Source organism: Pithys albifrons, chromosome 3 (genome assembly GCF_047495875.1).
Source record: "Pithys albifrons albifrons isolate INPA30051 chromosome 3, PitAlb_v1, whole genome shotgun sequence".
Classification (NCBI taxonomy): Eukaryota; Metazoa; Chordata; class Aves; order Passeriformes; family Thamnophilidae; genus Pithys; species Pithys albifrons.
The window spans coordinates 49,057,131-49,079,165 of NC_092460.1; the positions used below are offsets into that span (position 1 = coordinate 49,057,131).

The 22,035-nt window shown below is 47.4% G+C and overlaps 1 protein-coding gene across 7 annotated transcripts; it reads right to left on the minus strand.

Moving 5' to 3' along the window:
- Positions 1 to 1,187: 1,187 nt before the first annotated feature.
- Positions 1,188 to 20,503, minus strand: LGALS2 (galectin 2). 7 transcript variants are annotated; one of them, XM_071549852.1, is made up of 7 exons: positions 20,434 to 20,503; positions 19,818 to 19,971; positions 14,886 to 15,024; positions 13,200 to 13,252; positions 2,707 to 2,789; positions 2,311 to 2,470; positions 1,188 to 1,370 (listed from the first exon to the last, which is right to left on the minus strand). In XM_071549852.1, exons 5-7 carry the CDS (start codon positions 2,760 to 2,762, stop codon positions 1,224 to 1,226), a joined length of 363 nt encoding a protein of 120 aa, XP_071405953.1. In that variant the 5' UTR covers positions 2,763 to 2,789; positions 13,200 to 13,252; positions 14,886 to 15,024; positions 19,818 to 19,971; positions 20,434 to 20,503; the 3' UTR covers positions 1,188 to 1,223. The 7 variants fall into 7 exon arrangements, with proteins under 7 accessions (XP_071405953.1, XP_071405951.1, XP_071405949.1 ...); XM_071549850.1 differs by having other exon boundaries at positions 12,917 to 13,252; XM_071549848.1 differs by lacking the exons at positions 13,200 to 13,252; positions 14,886 to 15,024; positions 19,818 to 19,971; positions 20,434 to 20,503 and adding an exon at positions 9,472 to 9,523.
- Positions 20,504 to 22,035: the final 1,532 nt, after the last annotated feature.

Consider the following 22,035-nt stretch of genomic DNA (forward strand, 5'->3'; position numbering starts at 1 on the left):
GTTGTACCTTATCATCTTCCTTGTCTGTTGATGGCTCAGCCACCAAATCCCATTCTCTTCCCTCTCAGCAGGATTTTCCAGCACCTCTGGGATCCTGGGACTAATGAGCTTGGTATATTGTGCCACTCTGTGACACACACAAAGCAACACCCCATCCACCTGGCCTCATGTAGCACACAAAAGAGTGAAAACTTCCTGTCCAGCTCTGCAACAATTCATTTGCAGTCTGAAGCAGATCAGTACCCTTCCCAAGATAGCTCAGGTACACCTGTCCAGCCCATCAGACATCAGTCATCCTCTGCTTGTGCACTCAGGCAGCAGCAAGTCCCTCCAGCTTGGGCAGCAAGGAAGTGGAGAGCAGGGGCAAAGGCATTGCTACCTTCCCTTGGACCAGGTTCTCCCTAAGATGCTTTTCTACTCTGCTGTCCTCCCACCCAGTCTAAAGTGCCCTGATGTTTGCTGTCAGGCATCAGTCTCACTGTAGGCTTGCAAGATACTTTTCAATTAGAGCAGAAGCATAAAATAATCTGAACTCTTTGCCTGTAGTCCTGTGCAACGGACACAGACTTGGAGGTGCTGAGCCATATAGCTCAACCCAAATCCCACTGCCTCCCCTGCCTCACTTTCACTGAGTATAGTTTGCTGTAAAAATGTCAGAATAATGGCTAATCTGACTGGAATGTGCCAGCAGATAAGTGAGGTGAGGTAAAGGGGAAAGTTGGAGGAGACAATCCCATATCTATGACAGGAATGTGCTGGCTGGGGGCACACCTGTGCTGCCTTCCCCAAGCCACATAACATTTTAATTATGCACTTTTGTGGTGCCAAATGCTACATCACTCACATCCATGCTTTTCTTCCCATTCCTTTATCCCTCCCTCCTAAAAACTTGGGTGGAGGAAGAAATGGAGCACTGTGAAGGGATTGTAAAACAATTTCCCAGGCAATCACGTAGTTACCTTCTCCGGAACCCCACCTACAGCCTGTTTTGGCTTATCTACTACCCATTCAACCCCCCATCCTGTTCTGACCTGGAAAGCACCTGACATTATCTGGCAGCTATTTCCATCCAACAAGGACTCTTTTCCTGTGGTGGGAAAACCTTAGGCTTTAACAGTGGCTCACACAGAGGCAGACCCAGAGATCTCAGAGAAGACAAAGCAGATGGAGCAAGCAGTCTTCCACTGGCCTGGCCTTTTATTAGAGCTGGAAAATGGCACCCATCAGCTCAGCTTGAAGGAGGTGATCTTGAAGCCTCCAACGATGCTCATGTAGTTGATCTTGTGGTAGTTGTGCCGGTTGGGGAAACACACCTCATGCCCATCTGGTAGTTTCACACGGAATTTGTCTGCCAGCATTTCAATGAGGAACTGGGAGAAGAGAGGGGAGGAAGTGAACTGGGGGCAAGGAGGGTCAGACCTGTTCACTACAACCTTAGGCAAGGTGCTGGGGGCTGAGCTGAGGGTGATTCAGGAAATGAGCAGTTGATATCAAGGGTATAAGCTGGTATACAGAACTATGATTTGGGGACAGGATCTCTCCTGAGGCTGTTTCAGCTACTCAGAATGTAAACTCAGAGTGGCTCAACCCAAGTATGTCTTTACATGTCTCCACAGAATATATACATACATGTACACATGGAATGTATATGCCACTGTTCCGCTCTGAACAGGGCAGAATAAACATGATCCCCAATACCCTCAGCAGCTCACTGGAACCTGTAAAAAGGAGCTTTACTGATAAACATGCACAAGCAGACAGGATGAGAATGCATCAGTGATCATTGCAAACTGAAGGGAATGTTCCCCAAAGTCATCGTCTCACTACCACCTTCCCAAGAGTCGGACATGCCTGAGGCAACAAGCTTTCTCTCAACAGCAACAGAAACTGGACTGCTCCTAAATGCAGGCCTCTCAATGACTTAGGACATCAGATGGAGTGAGACAGCAACTAGGAAAACATCCCTGGCAGGAGAAGAGAGAGGACAGATCGGCAGTGTGGATCCAGGAGTAATGAGGACAGAAGAGCTGAGGGAGAGTGCTCCAAACTCTGGATTGTCTTAAAGCCTGTGTTTACATAGGAGGGAATTAAGGAGAGAAATAAGGTAGAGAGCAGCAAGATTCTGCTCCTTTGAGACTCGTTTTACCTTCATCCATGCCCCTGGTACACTAACCTGCTGAGCAGGTGAGGGGGTCAGGAAGCATGAAGTATTGGTTGGGACTGGGAAAGCTAGGGTATGGGAATCTGCTAACCAGGGGTTTTCCCCCATCACACACACACACCCTCCAACATCTGGCACAGACTCCTCACCTTGACAGTGCAGCCCCTGAAGAAAGAGAAGTGGCTGTCACGATGCTCTTGCTGCCACACATTGGAGCACCTGGAGTTACAGACGATGACAGACTCATTGAAGCGGGGATTGAAGTGAAGCGCCAGATCTTTCAAGCTGGAGCCAAGATTGATGCTGAAGCTGTGGATGAACAGGAGGAAGGTCAGCAGTATGCGCAGGAGAGGATTTTGGAAGACTTTAGATCTAACACACATCTCTGCACCCAATTTCCTCATCGGCGTGGCAGGTGGTGGCACAGGGGATCCCCTAACACCGAGCTTTGCTCACACATTTTGTATCTGGTGACCTTGGAAAACAATCTCCCTCTACAGCCCACCTTCAATCCTGGCAAGTCAAGGTTGTTTCTTTGTACTTACCCAGCAGTATCAGCGGATATTTTGCCTTTGACCTTCAGGGTGTTTCCTGGCTTCATATCGAGGTTTAAGATTTGAAAAGAATCCTAAGGCAGAGAAAAATAGTCTGTGAGGTTCCTTCAGCTGTTTTTCCTCTATCCCTGCAAGTAAAAGGGTGCTGCTTGGGGAAGGTGCCCCAGCCAGGTGAACATCTACTGCTCACAGCTGGTGCTCCTCTCATGCCCAAAACCCCTCCATGCTGGAGGTCTTGCAAGAGCATCTCTCACAGAGAAGGAAGAGTGGGCTGAGTGAGGCCCATGGGAGAGAAAATACATGAGACAAGAGAGGAGATGAAAATAGGCTTGTCCTCAGTAGAAAGAAAGGAAAGCATGATAGCAGAGGTACAAAGAGAGTTAAAGCAGAGGGGCACTACACAGGATTTGGTGGAAACTCAATGCTGCCCAAGAAATGCAAATGGTAAGAGTGGCTGTGACCTGCCAGACTCTCAGTCTTGCTGAGCTGAGGACCCTGGGTGACAAACGACAGGAGAGCAGCCCTTACAGACATTTTTCTCAGAGGACAGAGTAACCAGGCAGGGAGACACCAGCAGTTTAGCCCAGAAATGCTTTACACAGAGGACCTTACATCTCTATACTTCCTTGTGGTTTACATATTAACATGACCCCTGCCTCTGCAAAGCTCCAATGGCTGCTATTAAGCCAGAAGACTTTGAGCCAAAGAAAAAGCCTCCTTGTGTACACTTCTCATTAGGGAATTCAGGAGATTTAAGCAATCCCATCCCCCTCGGTGGGCTCCCAGTGGAAGGACTGCCACACACAGCCTCTAAGTGTGCTACTTCAGACACCACACAGGACAAGCATCTTCCCAGTTGGTCATGGAAGTGTGACCACAATGTTCAGTACTTTTCTGTGTGTAACAGCTCAGCCAAAAAAAGCATCCCAGCTCCTTCCTTTTGTGGCAGGGGGCAGCTCCCAAAATCCACACCAGCACACCAAAATGGTCTACATCATCCTTCCTCACAGTGCTCTGAGGAAGCACTCAATGAGGCTTGGAGAGGGCAACCAACACATGCCCTCTAGGTAGCACAAGCTATAAACAGTCCTTTGCAGGAGTGACATAATGACATCTCAGCTCCTTCCCTTCTTGTGGCTCTAGATTCAGCCTCAGCTGCGCGGATTGCAATAGGAACATGTGGGACCTCCCATCCAAGCCCCATCAAGACCCAAACCTTTTAGCCTGAGTAGCCATGTGCCTAAGGTTCAACAGCCCCATCCTCCCTAACCCTGAGACATGGAAATGTCCTTACAGAGGAGAACCATCTCTGATGTCTTCTTCCCAGGTAAGAGCTACAATATGAGTAGGTAGACAGAGTCACAGATTTGTAAGTCTCCAAAAGTGAAGTGGGAAAGGGAGAAGGAGGAGGAGGTCACAGCTCAGGAGATCAGCAGTGCCTTAGCTCCCCTTCAAAGCCCTGCAGAGCAGCTGAATGCATTCACCCTGCTGCTGCACAGACAGCTGGTAGACAGCTTCTGCCCTTCCCTAAAACATACTGAAGCAAGTAGAAGCAAGTGCTGATAAGCACTCCTTCCCCAGAGGTGTTTCCTGTGAGCAGGGGGCCATAAAGCCCAGTAGTCTTGGGAAATTTTTGTGCTGTTGAGGACACAAACTGGTGAAATTTCCCTGGACTGACTGTGGAACCAGCAGGAATAGGTGCTGGGGGTGGTTTTTTCTGGCGTTGGGTTTTTTCCCATCATGTTCTTGTGTCCACGACACACCTGTACACACCTTCACATCACCCTGCTCCCCTGCAGCCATCCCAGGGAGAACACAGCACCCAGAGTCCCCCTCTCAAAATACTGGAGCATCCCACTGGCTATGAGAGGTTTCTCTTTCCAGCAACTCAATTGTCCCTTTGCAGGGACAAGGGAAGTACAAAGACATTGTTTTTATAGCCACCACCAGGGTTAGTTATCTGAACTCACTGTAAGCCAGTATGGAGAAACAAGCCCTTCTATGGCTCAAGAGGTTACATCCCAAGACAGAACTTAAACTCAGAAAACTCGGGCCTATATTGCTGGCCAAAGTAACACATGGATGCCATGGCAGAGACAGTATAGAGTCTTACCCCACATTCCCATACAGACCAGACAGAAACAATGCTCTCACTAGGATTTATCCACTGATCCCACTGACCCCACTGCTTGCACTTTTATAGTTATTCACTTTTTACATAACATACCGCAATGGAATTTTGACCTCAGAAGTATCAGTGTCAGTCCTGCCTCCCAGGGCCAGAACTGAAACCTTGTTTCCGTTGTGGCTTGTGCATAGGCACCCATGACTTTTTTAATTCAACAAGTTTTGCATATATTGCAAATGTCATTAACCCTTTCCTTATGCCACCCCATGACTAAACATCAATCTGTGGCCATTGTCTTCTGTCATTGTCTTTGCCCACAGTGGTGATGCTCATGCAGCAGAGGGAGAAAAGAGGGATAAAGCAGAAGGGATAACATGAAAAATCACACATTGAACAATTGCATTTCCAATCATTTATCCACCAAGTAAATGGAATCAACAGCATCATTCCAATTCACACTAACCGTGAGCCCAGCTCCATGAGTCCCAGTGATCAGAGTACAGACATTAAACAAGAGCTGGGATTCCAACCTTCAAACCAGTCACTGAGTTGCATGGATTGGAACAATTCTGCAGTTTGGTTAGCTGCTGCTTTCATTTTGTCTCAAGCTTCCTCAATGGAAGTAGAGGCATTACAAATTGTAATATAACATTCAGCATCTGTTAAATTTAACATTCCACATACACTTTGTTCTTTAAGTAATAACATATCTAATGCTAACCGATTTTGTAAAGCTATTTTTGACACTTGTTGGACTTGCAAGTTAAGTGTTCCAAAAAGATACTTTGTCCAATTGCTTGATGTATGCACTTGCCATATTATGTTTTCTAATGCCCATTGATGTTGTCTAATAACTAGATAAGGTGTAAAAATTATCTTAAATCCCAAAGCTAACTACTGTGTAATAGTCTGGGGCACATATATCACTGATCTATTCTCAGATGTGTTCAGGAGAACTCAGCTCTCATCATGTTCTTCTCACCAATAAATAATGGCAGATATGATTTGGGCAAAGAAAGGGAGTACTATCCCACATCTTAGACCAGTGTGCTGAGTTAGGCTTAACTGCAAGTTAAAACTTTCCATCAGAACATCCCCAAGCTAATCCAAGTGGTGCAGGATTGCTGTTCATCTTACAAGTCCGTATGTTATTAGAGTCAATCAAGTACTTTTGGGGAGGTATCCTGGTTTAAAGGAAACCAACAGGATCAGAATGTTCTTTAATGGGTAGTGGGTGCAAGGGATTCCAGAACGCTGCGCCTGTTGGATGTGGGCCCCATACATCTTGAAATTAGCCATAGAGTTACACAGCAGGCATTCATTTTTAAATCCTATTGCAGGGTATCCCCAACAGGTATGCACGCCACATATTTAAATACATATTGAAAAATCTATAGGTAATGCTCCTGCTCTGCTGGGTATTTCTGTACACTGCAAAAAATTGAATGTATGGTGCTTCATAATAATCTGGTTGTTTTAGTAGATGAAAAATGGGATCAAAAGGGAAATATTGACAAGGAATCCTGTTAGTTAGGGATTTGCAGATTTGGTACCTCTCTGGTAATAGAGGACTTGCACTGATATTCCCAGGTAGGCCAATCTCTTCAGAGTTTAGCAAGATGTTGACTTCCAGGTGTGACATTTTACATGTATTCCAAACCCAAAGTCCATCTGTGTTATTATAGTATGCAAAATATGTATCACTAAATCCCACTTGTGGGAACCAGGGGCATTCAACAACCTCAGATACTCCCTAAATTAATAGGCAATGATCCCTCTATTTCAACGGTAATTTACTCTCTAACCACCAAGGGGTAGGTACCAGAGTAGAAAATCATTTCTGTAGTTGAGGTTCACTTAAATTGATTGATAGATCTGTGCATGTTACAAAAAAATCTTAGGCCCTACTCTGCAGATGCAGGTAAAGCCATACAAATTCCTTGGTCTGTTTGATTCCAAAGACGCACAGATTCCAAAACTAGTTCCCATGCAAAGTTGATGGAATTAGCACTTCCATGCTCTGGGGTTTATTTCCCTTTTTCAGTGGTGGACATAATGCATAATCATATATATAACAGCACAAACATCATAACTATTCCTAATAGAGGGATATGGCATAAACTACAGAAGAAATTCCCTCTTCCTCCTATTGGCACCTGGCCTTTACCTGTAAAAGATCAAACAAACAACTCAGCTCAGTTCTGAACTGGCTCAAAAGGATGGAATAATCCATCAGGTATTAACTGAATGTTCCTTATTGTGATCATCTGTAGCTATCTAGGCATACTTATTCAGTGGGGTTTTTAAAATCAGTAGCATTTGGCTACTGATGATGGGAAAATTGAATGGCTGGCTAAACTGCACAGTAATTTGTTTTTTTCTCTGAGGAGTAAGGATTTACTATCTGTAGGATATCGTGAGTATTCCACAGTCTTAGGAAGAATACCCATGGGAAGGGGATCTTCTACAGATTTAGGCAAAGGCAAGCAAGCAGTAATCACTTCTTTTCATTAAGTATAAACATATTAAACCAAGGCATGTCTTTCCAACACAGGTTATAAATGCCGTGCTTATTAACCTTAATTACTTAGTTAAACTTGTAAACAAAACTTAGAGATAAACACACAAATCAAAAAACCACAAAATATACTACACACAAAAGCAAACAATTCCTGTGGACATTCACTGATAGTATAAGAGAATCATCAGCTTCACATGCTATTTCTATCATGCGGATACCTATAACCTGGAAAATCCATAGAATAGAATTACACAGTTTTTGTTTAACCAGTGTACAGTGGGTTAAGAGGAGGGCATTATCCATCTGATACTAATTTGATTAATTTTTTCAGAACTATCTTTTACTTCCCAAGAGTAACACAGAAAGCTTTAATTTTGTGACCACTTCATCAATACCTGCAGCAGGGGGTATTGTTAATCTAATCAAATTGTGGTTTAGGTTTTGGCTTTGGTGTGATGGTATAAATTTGACTTACTCAGGGGGTTTCAGGTGGCTTCCCAGAAGTTGCTACAACCCATCCTGTATGGCACTCATAATTCACTATTTCCTGGACAAATTTATACCAGGTAGGTATGTGAATTTGGTCTCCAGGTGGTTTTGCTGCTGCTGCAGCAATACTCATCTATTTGTAGGTGATCTTGGGCATTAGATACAAACATGTTCAGGCTACCTGGAAGTCCATGAAAGAGAGGATTTAATCTTGCTGGATTGATGGGAGATACCATAAGGGATTACCTTAATTTATGTCTTTCATACATTGCTTGAATACATACTGCCTTTTGCACAGAGGCTGCCAGATCTGAGAATCATGTGGTTTTAATAGTAGTAGGCTTTCCTGTCCTGTGGCTCTATGCCCTCAGCCCAGTAAGTGGTTCTGGCAGTCAATGAGTAGTTACGGTTACCCAGAGCAGTACTTAAAAATACTTCTGCCCCTTCCTCACTCAGCAAGACTAAGCCCCTGCCTGTAAGGGAAACTCACCACCCATAATTCTCCTGGACATCTGGAATATTTTTCCTGCAATTTACCTAACTCTGTGGGGACCAGGAAACAGGAGAAATGGTAGTGTGGGCTTCTCCATCCCCCTCATCAGCAGTTCCAGTTTTAATTAAACACTGAACTTTTCCTGATGTTGGAATAAGGTCAAGGTCTTCCTCTAAATCATCCACATCGTACCAATGACCCCATTCCATGTTTTGGGATCCCCATAATGTACCACTCTATGGATGTGCTGGACTGAATGAGAGGATGATTCATGTGGCATTTTATCAAGTAATTTACCCAGATTTTTCTGAAGCTGTTTTTCTCATTTTTCAGCCACAGACAGTAGTTCTCCTAATTGTTCATTTTTAGTTAGAAGAATATCTACTAGTTTTTCCAATTTCTCTCTTATCTCTTTCTCAAAAGACAATGATGTTTCAAGAACTTAATTTTCTGACTTCAAAGTCGTATATTCCACATCTGCAACCCTTTCAGGTGGCAGGGAGCTTTAGATTTCCTTTTTCATGCAAGATAAACAAGCTCCCAAAACTGCACAAATAACTTAACTTTAATGAGTAACTTACCTTTTCCCATTTTTCGTTCAGCCTGCAAACTAGTAATGTGATCAGCTATTGCCTGTACATTATCTCAATTAGTTTGTGCCCATTCCAACCCTGGGGGAAAGGGGCAAGTATCACACTTCTCCAGGAGAGAGTAAAACATTAGCATTACACCAGTCACCCTGGGTAACCCTTTTTCTTCAGGGTCCCTCAGTGGGAGACAACCTGCACCTGCCTGACAGGAGAAAGCTGTCTCCCTCAGAAGCAGACAATTTGTAACAGCAAAAGTTTGTTCAATCTCCCTCAGAGAGAGACAGAGCCCACCAGGCAGGCAGAAGAACAGTAAAAGTTTGGAAATGTTAAATGGCACTTTGGGTCAGAGAACAGTATCCTGTCTGTGATGCCAATTAAAATGTTACAATTTGATGTTAAGGTTCTCTGCCCAAATTAAGGTGCAAATGAGATTAAATGCCCATTCAACAATGCCGACTTTTTATTTTACGAAATTATTGTATTGGGGAAAGAGTGAGAGAGGGAGAAGGAGACAGTCTAAGTAGAAGATAGTCACCACCATGGATCCAGCAGCGTCCCGTTGGTCCTTCAGTGCCCTGAGCTTCTTGATCGTGGGATCCCACTCAGTTCAGTTCCTGAGTAATTTTCATACAGTCCCTTATTTGGGTGAAAAGCAAAGGTACGAGTGACTTTTGGTTCCTCATTAGCAAGAGAGACAAGAGCAGGCATGGTTTTGGTGGTTGTTGGGGGTCTGTTCTGGGGGTTGTGCAAGACAAGTACCCCAAAAATCAAGTGTCCAATTGGTGACTCCACTTACTGCACTTGTGCAGTTATTCATTTGTTACGTGACATCTTGCAGTGAAGCTTTGACATGAAAAACAGGGCCAGAATCAAAACCTTGTTTCATTTGTGATTTGTGCATAGGCAGCCATGGCTTTTTTCTGCAAGAAGTTTCACTTCCATGCCTGTTTAAGGCATTTACTGCAAATGTCATTAAACCTTTCCTTAGAGCTGCCCAGGAGGAAGAGTAGTGTTTGTCTGTTACTGTGTCCAGTTCTGGACTCCTCAGTAAAAGGGAGACATAGAGCTCCTGGAGCAGGTCCAGCCGAGGGCTACTAAGACGATTGTGGGACTGGAGCATCTCAGGAAAGGCTGAGGGAGCTGGGCCTGTTCATCCTCAAGAAGAGATGACTTAGAGGGGACCTCATCAATGTGTATAAATATCTAAAGGGGGCATGCCAGGAGGATGGAGCCAGGCCCTTCTGGGTGGTGTCAACCAATATGACAAGAGACAATGGGTAAAAACTGAAGCACAGGAAGTTTCACCTGAATATGAGAAAGAACTTCTTCACTTTGTGGATGACTACATCCTGGAACAGGTTGCCCAAGCAAGTTGTGGTGTCTCCCTCACTGGAGACATTCGAGAACTGTCTGGACAGAAATCTGGTGGCATGTGGACCAAATGATCCCCTGTGGTCCCTTTCAACCTGACCCATTCTATGATTCTGTCTGAGGGATGAGGGAAACTACCCATGCAGAGAGTTATGTGCAGAGCTGCAAGTACTACAGATGTGAGAACATGCTGAGAGGGAGACAAGAAGGAAAGAGGCATGAGGGGCCATGAGATTTTATTGAGATAACATTAACCCCCCTCCTACAATGCTCAGCAGGGGCGTTCACCCCCCTTTTATTTGCCACTGGGAACAATAGTGGGAAACCAGACAGCAAGTCTGCCAGCACTGGTGACTTCCTTCATCTGCAGCGTTGAGCCCCCACATCGTCCAACACCAGCCCTGTGCAGATGGCCTTTCTCATGCAGGGGTATGTGCTTCCCACATAGGAAGGGGATGAGACTTTAGGGACCCCCAAAGAGCCAAAATTCTCCACTGCAGTTGGAGGTGGCAATTGGTATGATGAAAGGAGGGTGGCAGGGCCAGGTTGATACTCTCTTCTGCTGACACTGCAAAGCAGAAAGCCTGTGGAAACAATGATAGCATGGGAATGTAAATCCCAAAGAAAGAGGAAATCCGGCTGAAGAGCATCTGCAAAAGAGGTGGAGGATCTGTGCAGTAAGAGAAACATAAACAATGGCTGTGGAAGCTGGCAGCCACTGGTGCAATGGATCCAGGAACCCTTTACCCCACAGAGAGATGATCCTATAATACAGTATCAAACAGGGAGTGCGCCTCCAGGGCCCCATAGACATTCAGCCTGGCCAGAGACTGTTAGCCTGTGCTGGTGTGGGACACCCACGTTCACACCACTGACAGCAGAGGAGGATTTGATGCTTTCCCAGAGGGACTGCAGAGACTCAAGCAGTCACTCGGTGCAAGGGTGGGGGCCATACACAACCCAAGGGCAAAGTGAGTTTCCAACAGGGAAACAGGCAAGTCTGCAATTTTGCATGGAAAAAACAAAAAAAACCTGAAACCATATTTTAAGGAGGGAAAAGATGAATGCAACCATGTTTGCTTTCAGCCAGAAGGGTGGAAGTCCATGTCCTCTGCAGAGTACTTTCACCCACTAAAATGCAGCAGCTCTATGGGCAGAGGTGAACTTTAGGGTTAACAGTCCTTCCCAGCCTTCCTGCTAGGTCCTGGGGAGATCTCAGGCCACCAGGAGAACTCACGGGATGTCAGAATCGTCCAGAGAGCAGTACCTCATGTACTATAGCCTAGAGCTGCCACTTCTACCACAGGGCACCCACACAGCTGTTGAGAACACACTGAATGCCACCCTCCCCAGCAGGCTGCCAAGATCCTCAGCAGCATCATTGCTGGCAGCACTATTTATTTCGTTTTCTCACTCAGGCAGGAGATAAGCCAGCTAGATAGGAAGCCCTGAGGAAAGCCACAGGTTTCCCCACTTCCTAGCCAAAGTAGCTGAACTGCCTCAGCTGTCAGAGGTTTCTCAGGGCCTTTTGTGGCAGGGGCAACCCCCAAAACTCACATCAGCACACCAATATTGTCCCCACCATCTCTCCCAGTCATATTCTGAGGAATGGCTGCAAGGGGCTCAGAGAAGGCAGCCAACACATTCTCCCCAGAAAACATGAGCTATGAACAGTCCCTTGCAGGACTGACACGAGTCATCACAGGGTGTGAAGCTCAGTCCAGAAGGGATGATGGGCGTGGGAGAAGGCAAGGCAGCCACGCCAGGTACATGGATGGATGTCCCACTGTCCCCACATCAAACCAAGCTCTGCAAGAGAGAAGAGATCCCCTTAACAGTCTCATGGAAGGCTGTAGTTACTGCTCAGTGCTAATTTTAAACCAAAGAAGCAGCACTGGAGGACAATGAAGCAGAGGGGATAACATGCCTGCCTCATATTGCACTCAAGGCACCAGGGAGCCTGTGCTTTGGACCAGGCATCAGCATCTGCTTAAGGCAAAGGGAGCTGGAGAGACCAACCATGCATTCTTTCTTAGAGTAGCAGCTGCTCACTCTGCTATTATTTCCTACAGCTTCATATAATTTGTACTCCACAGCAAGCTATTGTCCCTTTCCACTGGCTATTTATTTCCTTGAATAGCCTCTGGGGAAAGATTTCAGTGCGGGAGTAAAGAAAAAAGAAAAACTCCCCACAATAAATATTGAGTAGTGACCTGATTTAAACTGTGTTCTCTGACCTCATCTGGGCCCTGGTTGCAGTTCCTCCCAACAGTTGTGATTAAGCTCTGTTTCTGCCTTGGTTTCCCTCATTCATAATGCCTAGGGGGGAATTGCCCCTGCCCTATTGGACTGTGAGGTGGATTTTCAGAGTCTCGGACTCAGGACACGATTGAGAGGCTTCCACCACCACATGATGGAGATGCTCAATCCTCAAGCTTCCAATCACAGAAATTCCCAGACAGGTTTGACAAAACTGATTTCCCATTTAGTCAAGAGGTGTTGGTTTGCCTCAGCAGACAGTGTTGCAACCTTCAGCCAACCAATCCCTAAGTTCTGAAAGCCAGCCATCTTCCTAATGGAGGAGGACCAAGAGAACAAAGTGTACTTACCTCAGCCGAACTGTGGTAAGCAAGAGACTGGGTAAGCAGGTCTGTGGTTTTGAAGGGTGTGTACAGGAGAGGATTGTCCAGGAGATGCAGGAGAAGCCAAAGCAATGATGAGCACAAGGAAACTGGTGCCCATGAGCACTATGCTCCTGTCTAAGAGGTTGACCAGAGTGGGATTGCTCCTTTAGAGAAAGCACTGGTCTCCTCAATCAGATCAGGTAAAGTGGGAAGGCATAAAGGACAGGAGGCGCATCTTCTGTCATCCCTCCTCCCCCAGCTCCCTTACATCACATCATCCAGAGCACCGGTGGGAAGTATGGAAGTATCCAAGCTCTGAACCTGTGGGCAAGAGATTAGAAGCCATCAGCATCAAATAGGCTCTCCACAACATCACCCCCCTTGAGCTGTATGGTGCAATTTCTCTTCCTTAGGATGTGGAAAATAAGGAGGAGGAAGGAAAAAGTGTGCTAAAGAACTAAAATGTGGGAAAACCCCACACTTTTCTTCAGGCCTAGGGGCAGCAGCAAAAGAGGAAACCTGCACCAAGCAGTGGAGCAGATCAAAAGCATAGGGAACAGGTGTAGCCTCAGACTCCATCTCTCCCTCCACTCAATCAGAAAGCTGGTGGGGCAAGAGTGACTGGCATCTCCCATCTCCATGGGGAGTTCAAAGGTGCTCTGATAGATGGTTTCCATCCCCATAGCTAAGTTATGTCCTTGTATCTTTGCAGGGAATGTCTCTCTCACACAGCTCTGGAGTCTGTGACAACATTTTTGCGTGGTACAAGTTTTGCACAGGAAAAGGAGAAAAGTGATTTGTTTGCAAGGAAGCTGGTTTGTAAGGCATCATGGCCATGTCATCAACCCAAGCAGTGAGATGAGTCACGTCTTCTGGGTCTCCAGCTTGCCTGAGGGTCAGGAGAATGAACAGAACTGGCAAAGGGTGGGGAAGGGAGGTCAGAGGACTGATTACATACCACCCCGTTCCATTTTCAGACTTAATTTCTCTAATTCTTTCATTCATGGGTGCATGCCAGGAATGTGGGTTGTGGGAAAGGCTTTCAAAAATATGCCTGGAGATAAAAATGTGCTTGTTTTGAAAGCTTCCCTATTGGCAAAGAGAAGATGTACAGAAGGCTTACAGCTTCCCCCTCTTCGAGACTTTTCGGATACCCCAGCTTTACCCAGATCTTCTACATGAGATATTATTAACTTAATGGAGAGTGGATCTTCCAAAGAGCTCTCCACAAAGGATCAGCTTCATGAGAACTTTCTTATGCTCCACTTGCATCTTGCACCCAAAGATTAACATCTCCAACAGCGGTATCTTACCATTAAGTAAGGCAGATGGCAGCTCCCTCATCTTGCACATGAGGAAATTGAGGCACAGAGTCCCAAGTTCACATCCAAAGCCAACTCTTTTTGTTTGGATTCTCATCTTAAAGTTTCTATGGCCACATAATCTAATCAAAAACTGTGCAAGAAGGGAAAAGGATGCTGTGGACCCTTAGCTGATACAGCTGGAGTATCAGAGATGCTGATCTCTCATCACACCATCTACTATCATCAGGAGGTACTGAGGCATTCAATGCCTCTGGAAAAGATTAGCCCTTGGGTGTCTCCAATTCAGTCTGAAAACCAGAGGCATTCAAAGCACAGAAGCCTTCCAATAGTGGAAGCCAGGGGACTTCTCAGATGCCCCAAGCCCAACTTTTCTGACTTCAAGCAGACCATTTCCCACAACAGAGACAAAATGACACCAGCTGGCTGGAACTAGAATAAGAAAAAAGAAATGCAGCATTGCACCATACGCAAAGGTCCATGGGACCTCCCTCTGCTGAGCTCTGAGCAGCCATCCCAGATTCAACCCCACAGGACAGCAAAGGCAGGAAGTGAGACTGAGTGCTGAGCTCCTGCGTGCAGCAGTCCATTCCACACACTGAGAACAAGGCTGCTGCCACTGCATGGCTCACCTTGAGTGTGTTTCTCACGGGTTCCAGTGCTGAGCCCAGGCGGGTTGGACAACTCTGAGGACTTACAGGAATCTCTCAGACAAAGCAGAATCCATCTGAGTCACACACATGAGGCGCGATGCCAAGAGTGGCTCATCCACTGCAAAAAAAAAAAAAAGAGAGAGAGAAAGAAATGTTAAAGGATAAATAGCAAGTTTTGAAAAGCCACAAGAATTAACAGCTCATGGGCTGGAAAGAATGGAAGAGAAAAAAAAAAGAAAAAAAAAGGGGAAAAGGTCTGTTCTCTCATGCTCACGTCACCAAAGCCAAGTATCCCTCATCCCCACCGGGAAGCAGCGAGCCATCTTACCACACATCAGCTTTGAAAGGGTCTGAACAGGCAACCCACCCTGGATCTAAGGCCATGGCTGAGGTCTGTAGAAGAGGTTGTTAAGTCAAAACTATCTGTTGCTCCAACATCAGCTTGAAAAAACTCTCTTTGGTGGCCCTACAAAATGAAACAGTAAAAACCAAACCAGATGAAAATGGGAAAGAAAAGCTGCCAAAAAAAAGGGAATCCAAATCCCCAAATGGCTGACTCAGTGCAGGAAATGGGCATCTACAGAGGGAACTGCAGGCAGCTGAAGGAGACCTAAGAAAAGATCAGGCCCACATGAGCGACTCTCCATATTCCCCTCCTCCTGCTTTCCGGAGGGAAGGGCACCAGAAATACTCAAATCCATGGACCTTCAGAGCGAGACACAGTGAAAAGAGTTGAGCCTGACCTGCTGGAGGAGCTCAAAGCATAACCAATGTGCAGAGGAGGTCTCAGCTCTCACTGGTATGGGGAGTGCTAAATTACTTTTTCCCTGCTTTCCAGTGAGGAGTTACAGCCATAGTCTTGCTTAGAGTTGCCACTAGCAGAAGGAGCTTTCAAAGCCAGCATATGAGCTTTCTGGGCCATGGCACTGACCAGAGATGTTTCATCTCCACAAGGTACCACAGGGAGCAGGGCAGCAGCTGCTTGCAGCTGCTTTGCACTGATGGGATACTTGATCTCCCTTTCCAGCACTATACTGGGCACTAAGGGACACCCCATCCCATACAGGCATCCTGTCCCTTGTCTGAACTGCACCCATGAACCTCTACCCTTTTTCTGACCCATGTAGTGAATAGTACATAAACTCTCACTTGACCACAGTGGATGTTTATTTTGCATTCCCAACGGTTATGCCAGGCTGTTTGTTCTCTCTGGTTCTCTTTCCCTTCCTTCCAGTTTGTGCCTTTTTCTGCTGTCCTTTTTTTTTCCCACCACCAGCAATATATATGGGCCAGAAACTCCCTGTGTCCCTCTGGCTGCCCCCAGGCTTCTTTGTGCTACTCTCCTCTCCTCCCAGACAGCCGCCAGCAGTAAAGCAAACACCAGGCTTTTATTGCAGTCAGAATCCTGAATGGAGAACAGTTGCTCCAGAAACGAGAAAAGAGTACTAGAAACTAAATGTTTTGAATGAGATTCACTCTAGACTAATCTTATCCCAGGCTGAATAGCCTCAAACATGGTGCCAACAAACAGACTTGCCAAGCCAGAAGAACTGATAAGGACAACTGTGAGGATGACAGGTGGCTCCAACTGCCAGGCAAGTTCCCATTTGCATGCAGATAGTTTATCTCTTCTGTCAAGGTGGGACACACATCAACCTCTGCTGCACAATAGCAGGGAAAAGCTAGTGGAGACCTGCCTTCTGCTCCTGAACATGCACATAGTAGTCCTTACAAGACCATCCCTGAGGAACATCTCTATTACTCACTTGGCCTCATTAGGAAAGGGGTGGAAATCTTTCCTGAACAGCTCTGTCAGAGACAGCTCCTCAGAGACCTGGCTCATGATGAGCCGAAGAATGCCTCACACTAGCTCTTGACACCAGCAAGTGGCTGCTCGGCTGCAGGAGCAGCATAGCAGCCAGACACCACAGGGAAGAAGTCTCATAGCCCACTCTTGAATCACGCTATGACACCACTGCTTCTAACCCCATCAACTTCCAGCACGCATCCTCCTTCAGCCAGAGCACTGCTGCAGGGAAGCAGGCTACTCAATATGCAAAGCTAATCTGTTAAGAGAAGGGAGGTGGAAGGAGAAGCAGCCTCTGATGGGAGCGTCTCCTCTTTCTGCACAGAGGGGGATACAAGAGCTCTGCCCTCATTCTGCTCTCTGGCTGAGTTCCCAAATCTGATGTAGTTTAGGGTGGCAGAGGAAATGGGGCAGAAGTATGCATGCACAGAAACATGTGCTCCACGGGCTACTTGTCCTGCCTGCCCAAGGAAGAAGAGCCAGAGGGGCAAATTCAACATGTCTGTGTGTCCAGGCCTGTCTAATCCACTGCATCCAGGAGCTGGCCCTCACATCCCCATGACCTCATGTACTTGGGCAATGTTTTCTCATAGCATCTCTCCCACCCCACATGGCAGAAAGTCAAACACAGTGATCCATAGCACGGAGTGTAGGACACTGAGTCACAGCCCAGGGTTCAGCCATAACCAGCAGACAGAGGATTTTCCCGTTTCAGTCTGGTGCACACACTCCCACCCCACGCGTTCACCTACAACCTGTTGCATGACATTTCCCATCTTCATAGAGGGAAATGATGGAAAATTAGGGGGTAAATATACAGGCTGCAGGTGACTGCACTTCAAAAGCCTGTCTTCTGAGGGACCTGGGCTTAGGAGTATAGCTGTTTCACTCTTGGCCCCAAAAGCAAGGAGCAGAACACAGCTCCCATTCATGGGGTTAAACTCATGGCGACAAGGATATGTTGGGAACTGCCCCCAGTCCACCCTGTCCCCCAGCTGTGACTGGGTGCTGTGGCACTGCTAGCTAGCATTGCCCCAAACCAAGGCAGGGAGGTTGCCAACAACTTTGTGGCATAAGCAAACACCCTGAGGCAGTGCTCAGGCCTGGCCCTGCTCCTGTAGCACTTAGTAGGGCAGATGAAACCAGAGCAGCTAGAGAGGAGCCTATGAAAAGCCAGGGAAATCTGTGTATGCAGAGTCTTCATCCCCCTCTTCCTCCTCTTGGGTCACAGTTTTTTCATTCCTAGCTCCACGTTCACCATGCCCCAGCACTGGGATCATTCTGCCCTACTGATCCTCACTGTCACCCAAGGCAGGGCAGAAGCTGGCTGCAGTGCCAAGTACCAGAGACTGAGCAGCCTGGCTGGAGGGAGAGCGCCACCAGACTGCCTCCTCTTGCTCTTTCACAGTCCTTACTTAAAGCACTGAAGTTTCCTGGGGAACTTGAGGCAGTTGCGGCCAAAGAGGATTGCTGGCAATGGGGGATTTTCAAGCCCAAGTCAAAACCCATCTATTCAAACTCACCAGCTGCCACACTTGAGCCAGCTGCATGGCCGAGTACAGGTGTATTCAGCACTGGGGCACCCTGCAGCGGGAATGCCTCCTCACTGTGCCACGTTGTAAAAGAGAGGCTGCACATGGCTGCATCTCTCAGCAGCCTGGGCGCTGGCCACACTGAATATCCCGAGCAGACGCTTCACTAAGTCACACTTTGTTGTCGCTGCAATGCATAGATGTATTCATCATCCAGGCTGGGAGATTTGCCGCAGCTGGGTTCCCCGATTTGCTTCAGGATGCCTAGTTCTCTGTTGCCAATCTCTGCTCAGACCATGCTTGAATGACCGTGGAAAATGCCTTTGCAAAAGTGTTTTTCTCCTTCTCCCCCCTGCTGTTTTTTGGAGCCAAATTATCTCAGCAAAATCCGGGCTCTTAAAGTACTTTTCTTCCCCCAGTACTTGTGCTTTCTAATGTTGCCCCTTGCATCTGTTAGCGACAACACAGCAAGGGAGGGCTAGAGCAGGAATGGGTGAATCTGTTCACGTTTTCCAGTGCCTCTCTCGACTCCTGAGTCCAAAGTGCACAGTATCGGTAGCAGATCTGTTACACTCTGGAGCTGATCTCATCAGCTATGAATGACTCCATCGAGGCTCCCCCTGGCGGGCTCAGAGCCTTCAGTGCTCACAAACAGCCCCATAAATATAAGCAGCTCTCTCTAACCTTGCAGGTCTTCCTCCCTCTGTCAGGTTTTGACTCACCAGCCACATAGATTTTGGCTCATCTGCCACATAACTTATCAGCCCCTAAGCCACAGCTAAGACTAGTGCTTCCATCCTGCCAAGTTTTATTTCATCACTGCTTGCTGCCAATGCTCTTCGGCAGCAAGAGCATTCCCGTATTCTCAGGGCATCCCCTGAACGTCCCAGACTCTCCTGGGAAAAAGCTATCAGCAACAGCAAACCCATCTGAGCCTTCCCCAGGAAGTAAGGAGGCACTTTCACTCCCCGTACTCTCCAGAAGGGCACTGCTGCCAGGTCAGTCAAGGGATAGAGGCACCCCTCGAGCTGCCCTGTTTGGAAGGAGAGCTCGAACATAAGGAAGCAGTGAGCTGCACAGCTCACCCCTAACTCTGGTATTTGCTTCTATCACTTGTCTTGTTGAGCCAGTTGCTCTAATGACAGAACCAACGTGGAAAGGAAATTGGGTATTCAGAGGTCAAGGCAATTCCCCGAAGGAAGCAAATGCAATTACTCCCACGCTAACGACCAGGGAAACTGAGGCAATGAGCATAGCCAAACATTTCTCTGAGTCTTGCTCCAAGACATTCTTAATTGCAGAGATCTAGCCAGTAGGTTTTCTGATCCCTTATCCAGCATCCTGTTTCCTCATTCTGCTCCTGTAGTTGTAGAAGGATGCCTTTGATCACCTGGGACAGGTCTTCCTACAGCTGAAAAGGAAACTGCTGAATGAAATGGAAGGTAGCAATCCTGGTGGATGACTGCATACCACAAGAAAGTGCTGCATATGAAGGAAAGGAGACATTTCCTATTAGATTAAAGGAGTTCAAACCTGCTCTCCCTCTACAGAAGTATGAAACTCTATACTTGCCTCTCTAATTGCAACTCTCCACTGGGAAAGGTGCTTAAAAGTATTGCAAAAGGATGGAGATTAGCCAAGGTCAGGGAGTGGCAGGGCTGTAAATCCAGAGGATTGCATAAAGAGGTGCATGGTCCGAGGTGATGTCAGAAGAGGTGCTGCCAGCCTGTTTCAAGAGAAAGTAGCAGAGTTAAAACTGAGCCAGCCCCTCAGCAACTGGCTGATGCAGTCAGCCAGAACAGGAAAACAAGAAAATGAACAAGGACCACAGTACCAAGCTTCAGGAAAGTGAAAGTTCTCTGACAAAACACCTTGCCAAAGAAAGAAGAATGTGACAGGGAAAGGGAAGCTCACGTCATGGGCCAGAGCCGACTATCCAGCAGGAAGCACACAAAAGCTCTCCTTGCCCCACACAAGCGGATCTGAAAAACACTGCAGGGTTTACATAAACATACATGGCATAGAAACCAAACAAACATTGGGACAGAGCAGGGGGTGACAGGGTGGTTCTGGCTGGCTGAAGACGAGCTGCTGGGTAGAAAACCGCTCTCCCAGGCCACCCGGCCACTTCTGCAAGGCCACCTTCCCTTCCCGATAGACCTGAGACTTGGTTTGCCCCGCGATTCACCTCGAGTGCACGGGCAGCAAGAGCCCAGCGGCTCAGGCAGATACTCCCCTGCCTGCTGGTACCCTCTGCGGGCAGGGCTTGCCCTGGGACCCGCCCCCCCTGTGCCGAACCTGGGACCGGCACGCCTCTGCCCCCACGAGCTGGGCTCATCCAGGCCCCTGGCTTGCGTGTCATCACTTTCCTCCACAACTGGCTACGAGCTAATTATATAGTGCCAGCACTTTCCCTCTGGAGCGGTGTTAATTACAACATGGAGCGCCTCTCTCCGTCCAAATGTAGTTTGGAATTCCAGCTCTTGGTAAAAATAAATCGAGGAAAGTGAGAAAGGTTCTTCCTCACACATCATCTAGCCACTGTCACAGGGAGTAAAATTCAATCTCTGATCTCTCTTTCCTCTGGTTGCACTTAGGATCCTTGTTATATGGAAAGCAGATGTACCAAAAGGGGCGAGATTCCTAAATCTATGAGAAATAAGAGCAAGGTCGCTGCTGACAGGACTGATATGCACGAGTTCACTCCCCATTGTTTGCAACCAACTGAAAAGAGGTGCAGCTTTACATTCATCCTGGACTTGCTAAGCACTGGGTGTTGCCAAAGGGAGGAAAACAAACAAGCCTGAGACTCAGACAGACCGAAACCTAAGCAAAAGTGGCTGTGTAAAACACCAGCCTGCAAAACTCCTCCTTCAGAGGCATCGCTGTGGGTGATGGAGAGTTGCATGCCTTCTATGCAGATCGTACAGGACCTGGAGGGTTCCTAAAGATGACTTCAGGATTCTCAGAAAAATCAAAGAGGTACTAGTGACAGGCAAGGCTGACTCATAAGATTAAAATAACCCATGTAAAACGTGCCTGAACACAGCAGGGGGAAGGATGTTGCAATTTTCTATGAAAGGTGCTTAAAAAGGGCTTTGTGATGCAAGGCAGTAACAGTTAAAAAAAGAACTACATTCAAGGGCCAAAAAAGTGCTTTTTAATGGCCAAAAAGTCCCCACCGAAACAATGGCTATCCATAAGGAAAAGCCATTAGGTGTGACGACAGGGCAGTTCCCTCGTCAGCCGTGGTGATTAGCACTGTAAATGAGTAACCCAGCACGGGACGACTCAGGCTCAGACGTCTGTCTGCAGGATCAGACTCCGGAACGCCGAGCAGGCTGCCCTGCATGGGCTGCACTGTGCTCGTACCGCCGAGGTTCTCTGGCAGCCGATCCCCAAACACCGACGGGGCGGGACTGGCGCATCCCGAGCTCCCGAGTCCGCACTCCCGCCCCGCACTCCACTCCCGCGGGCGCTGCGGGAAGGGCAGGGAGATGTCGCGCACCTCCTGCCAGGGCCGCCGGAGCACAGAGCACAAGGGCGGTGTCCGGTGTCACAGCTGCCTCGTCACCAGAGCCACGGGGAAAATGAGGCCAAACGGGGTTTGTTTCCCTGGAACCCTCCGATTCTCCCCAGGGCTCCGCCAACATCTCTGCTCAGCGAGGCGCACGGCCACGCCGAGGGGAGATCAGCTTGTGAGAAGTATGAGTGTGATTCGTGTCAGTAAAAATGAATGGGTTATTGGGGCTCCTATAGTGACATGAGAAAAAAACATGGCCAGCCAATT

Coding starts and splice junctions, on each gene's coding strand:
- LGALS2 (XM_071549848.1), bottom strand. Junction 2,471..2,706: donor ATATCCGCTGATACTGCTGG/GTAAGTACAAAG, acceptor GTTCATCCACAG/CTTCAGCATCAATCTTGGCT. Junction 1,371..2,310: donor TCAGGGGCTGCACTGTCAAG/GTGAGGAGTCTG, acceptor CTCTTCTCCCAG/TTCCTCATTGAAATGCTGGC.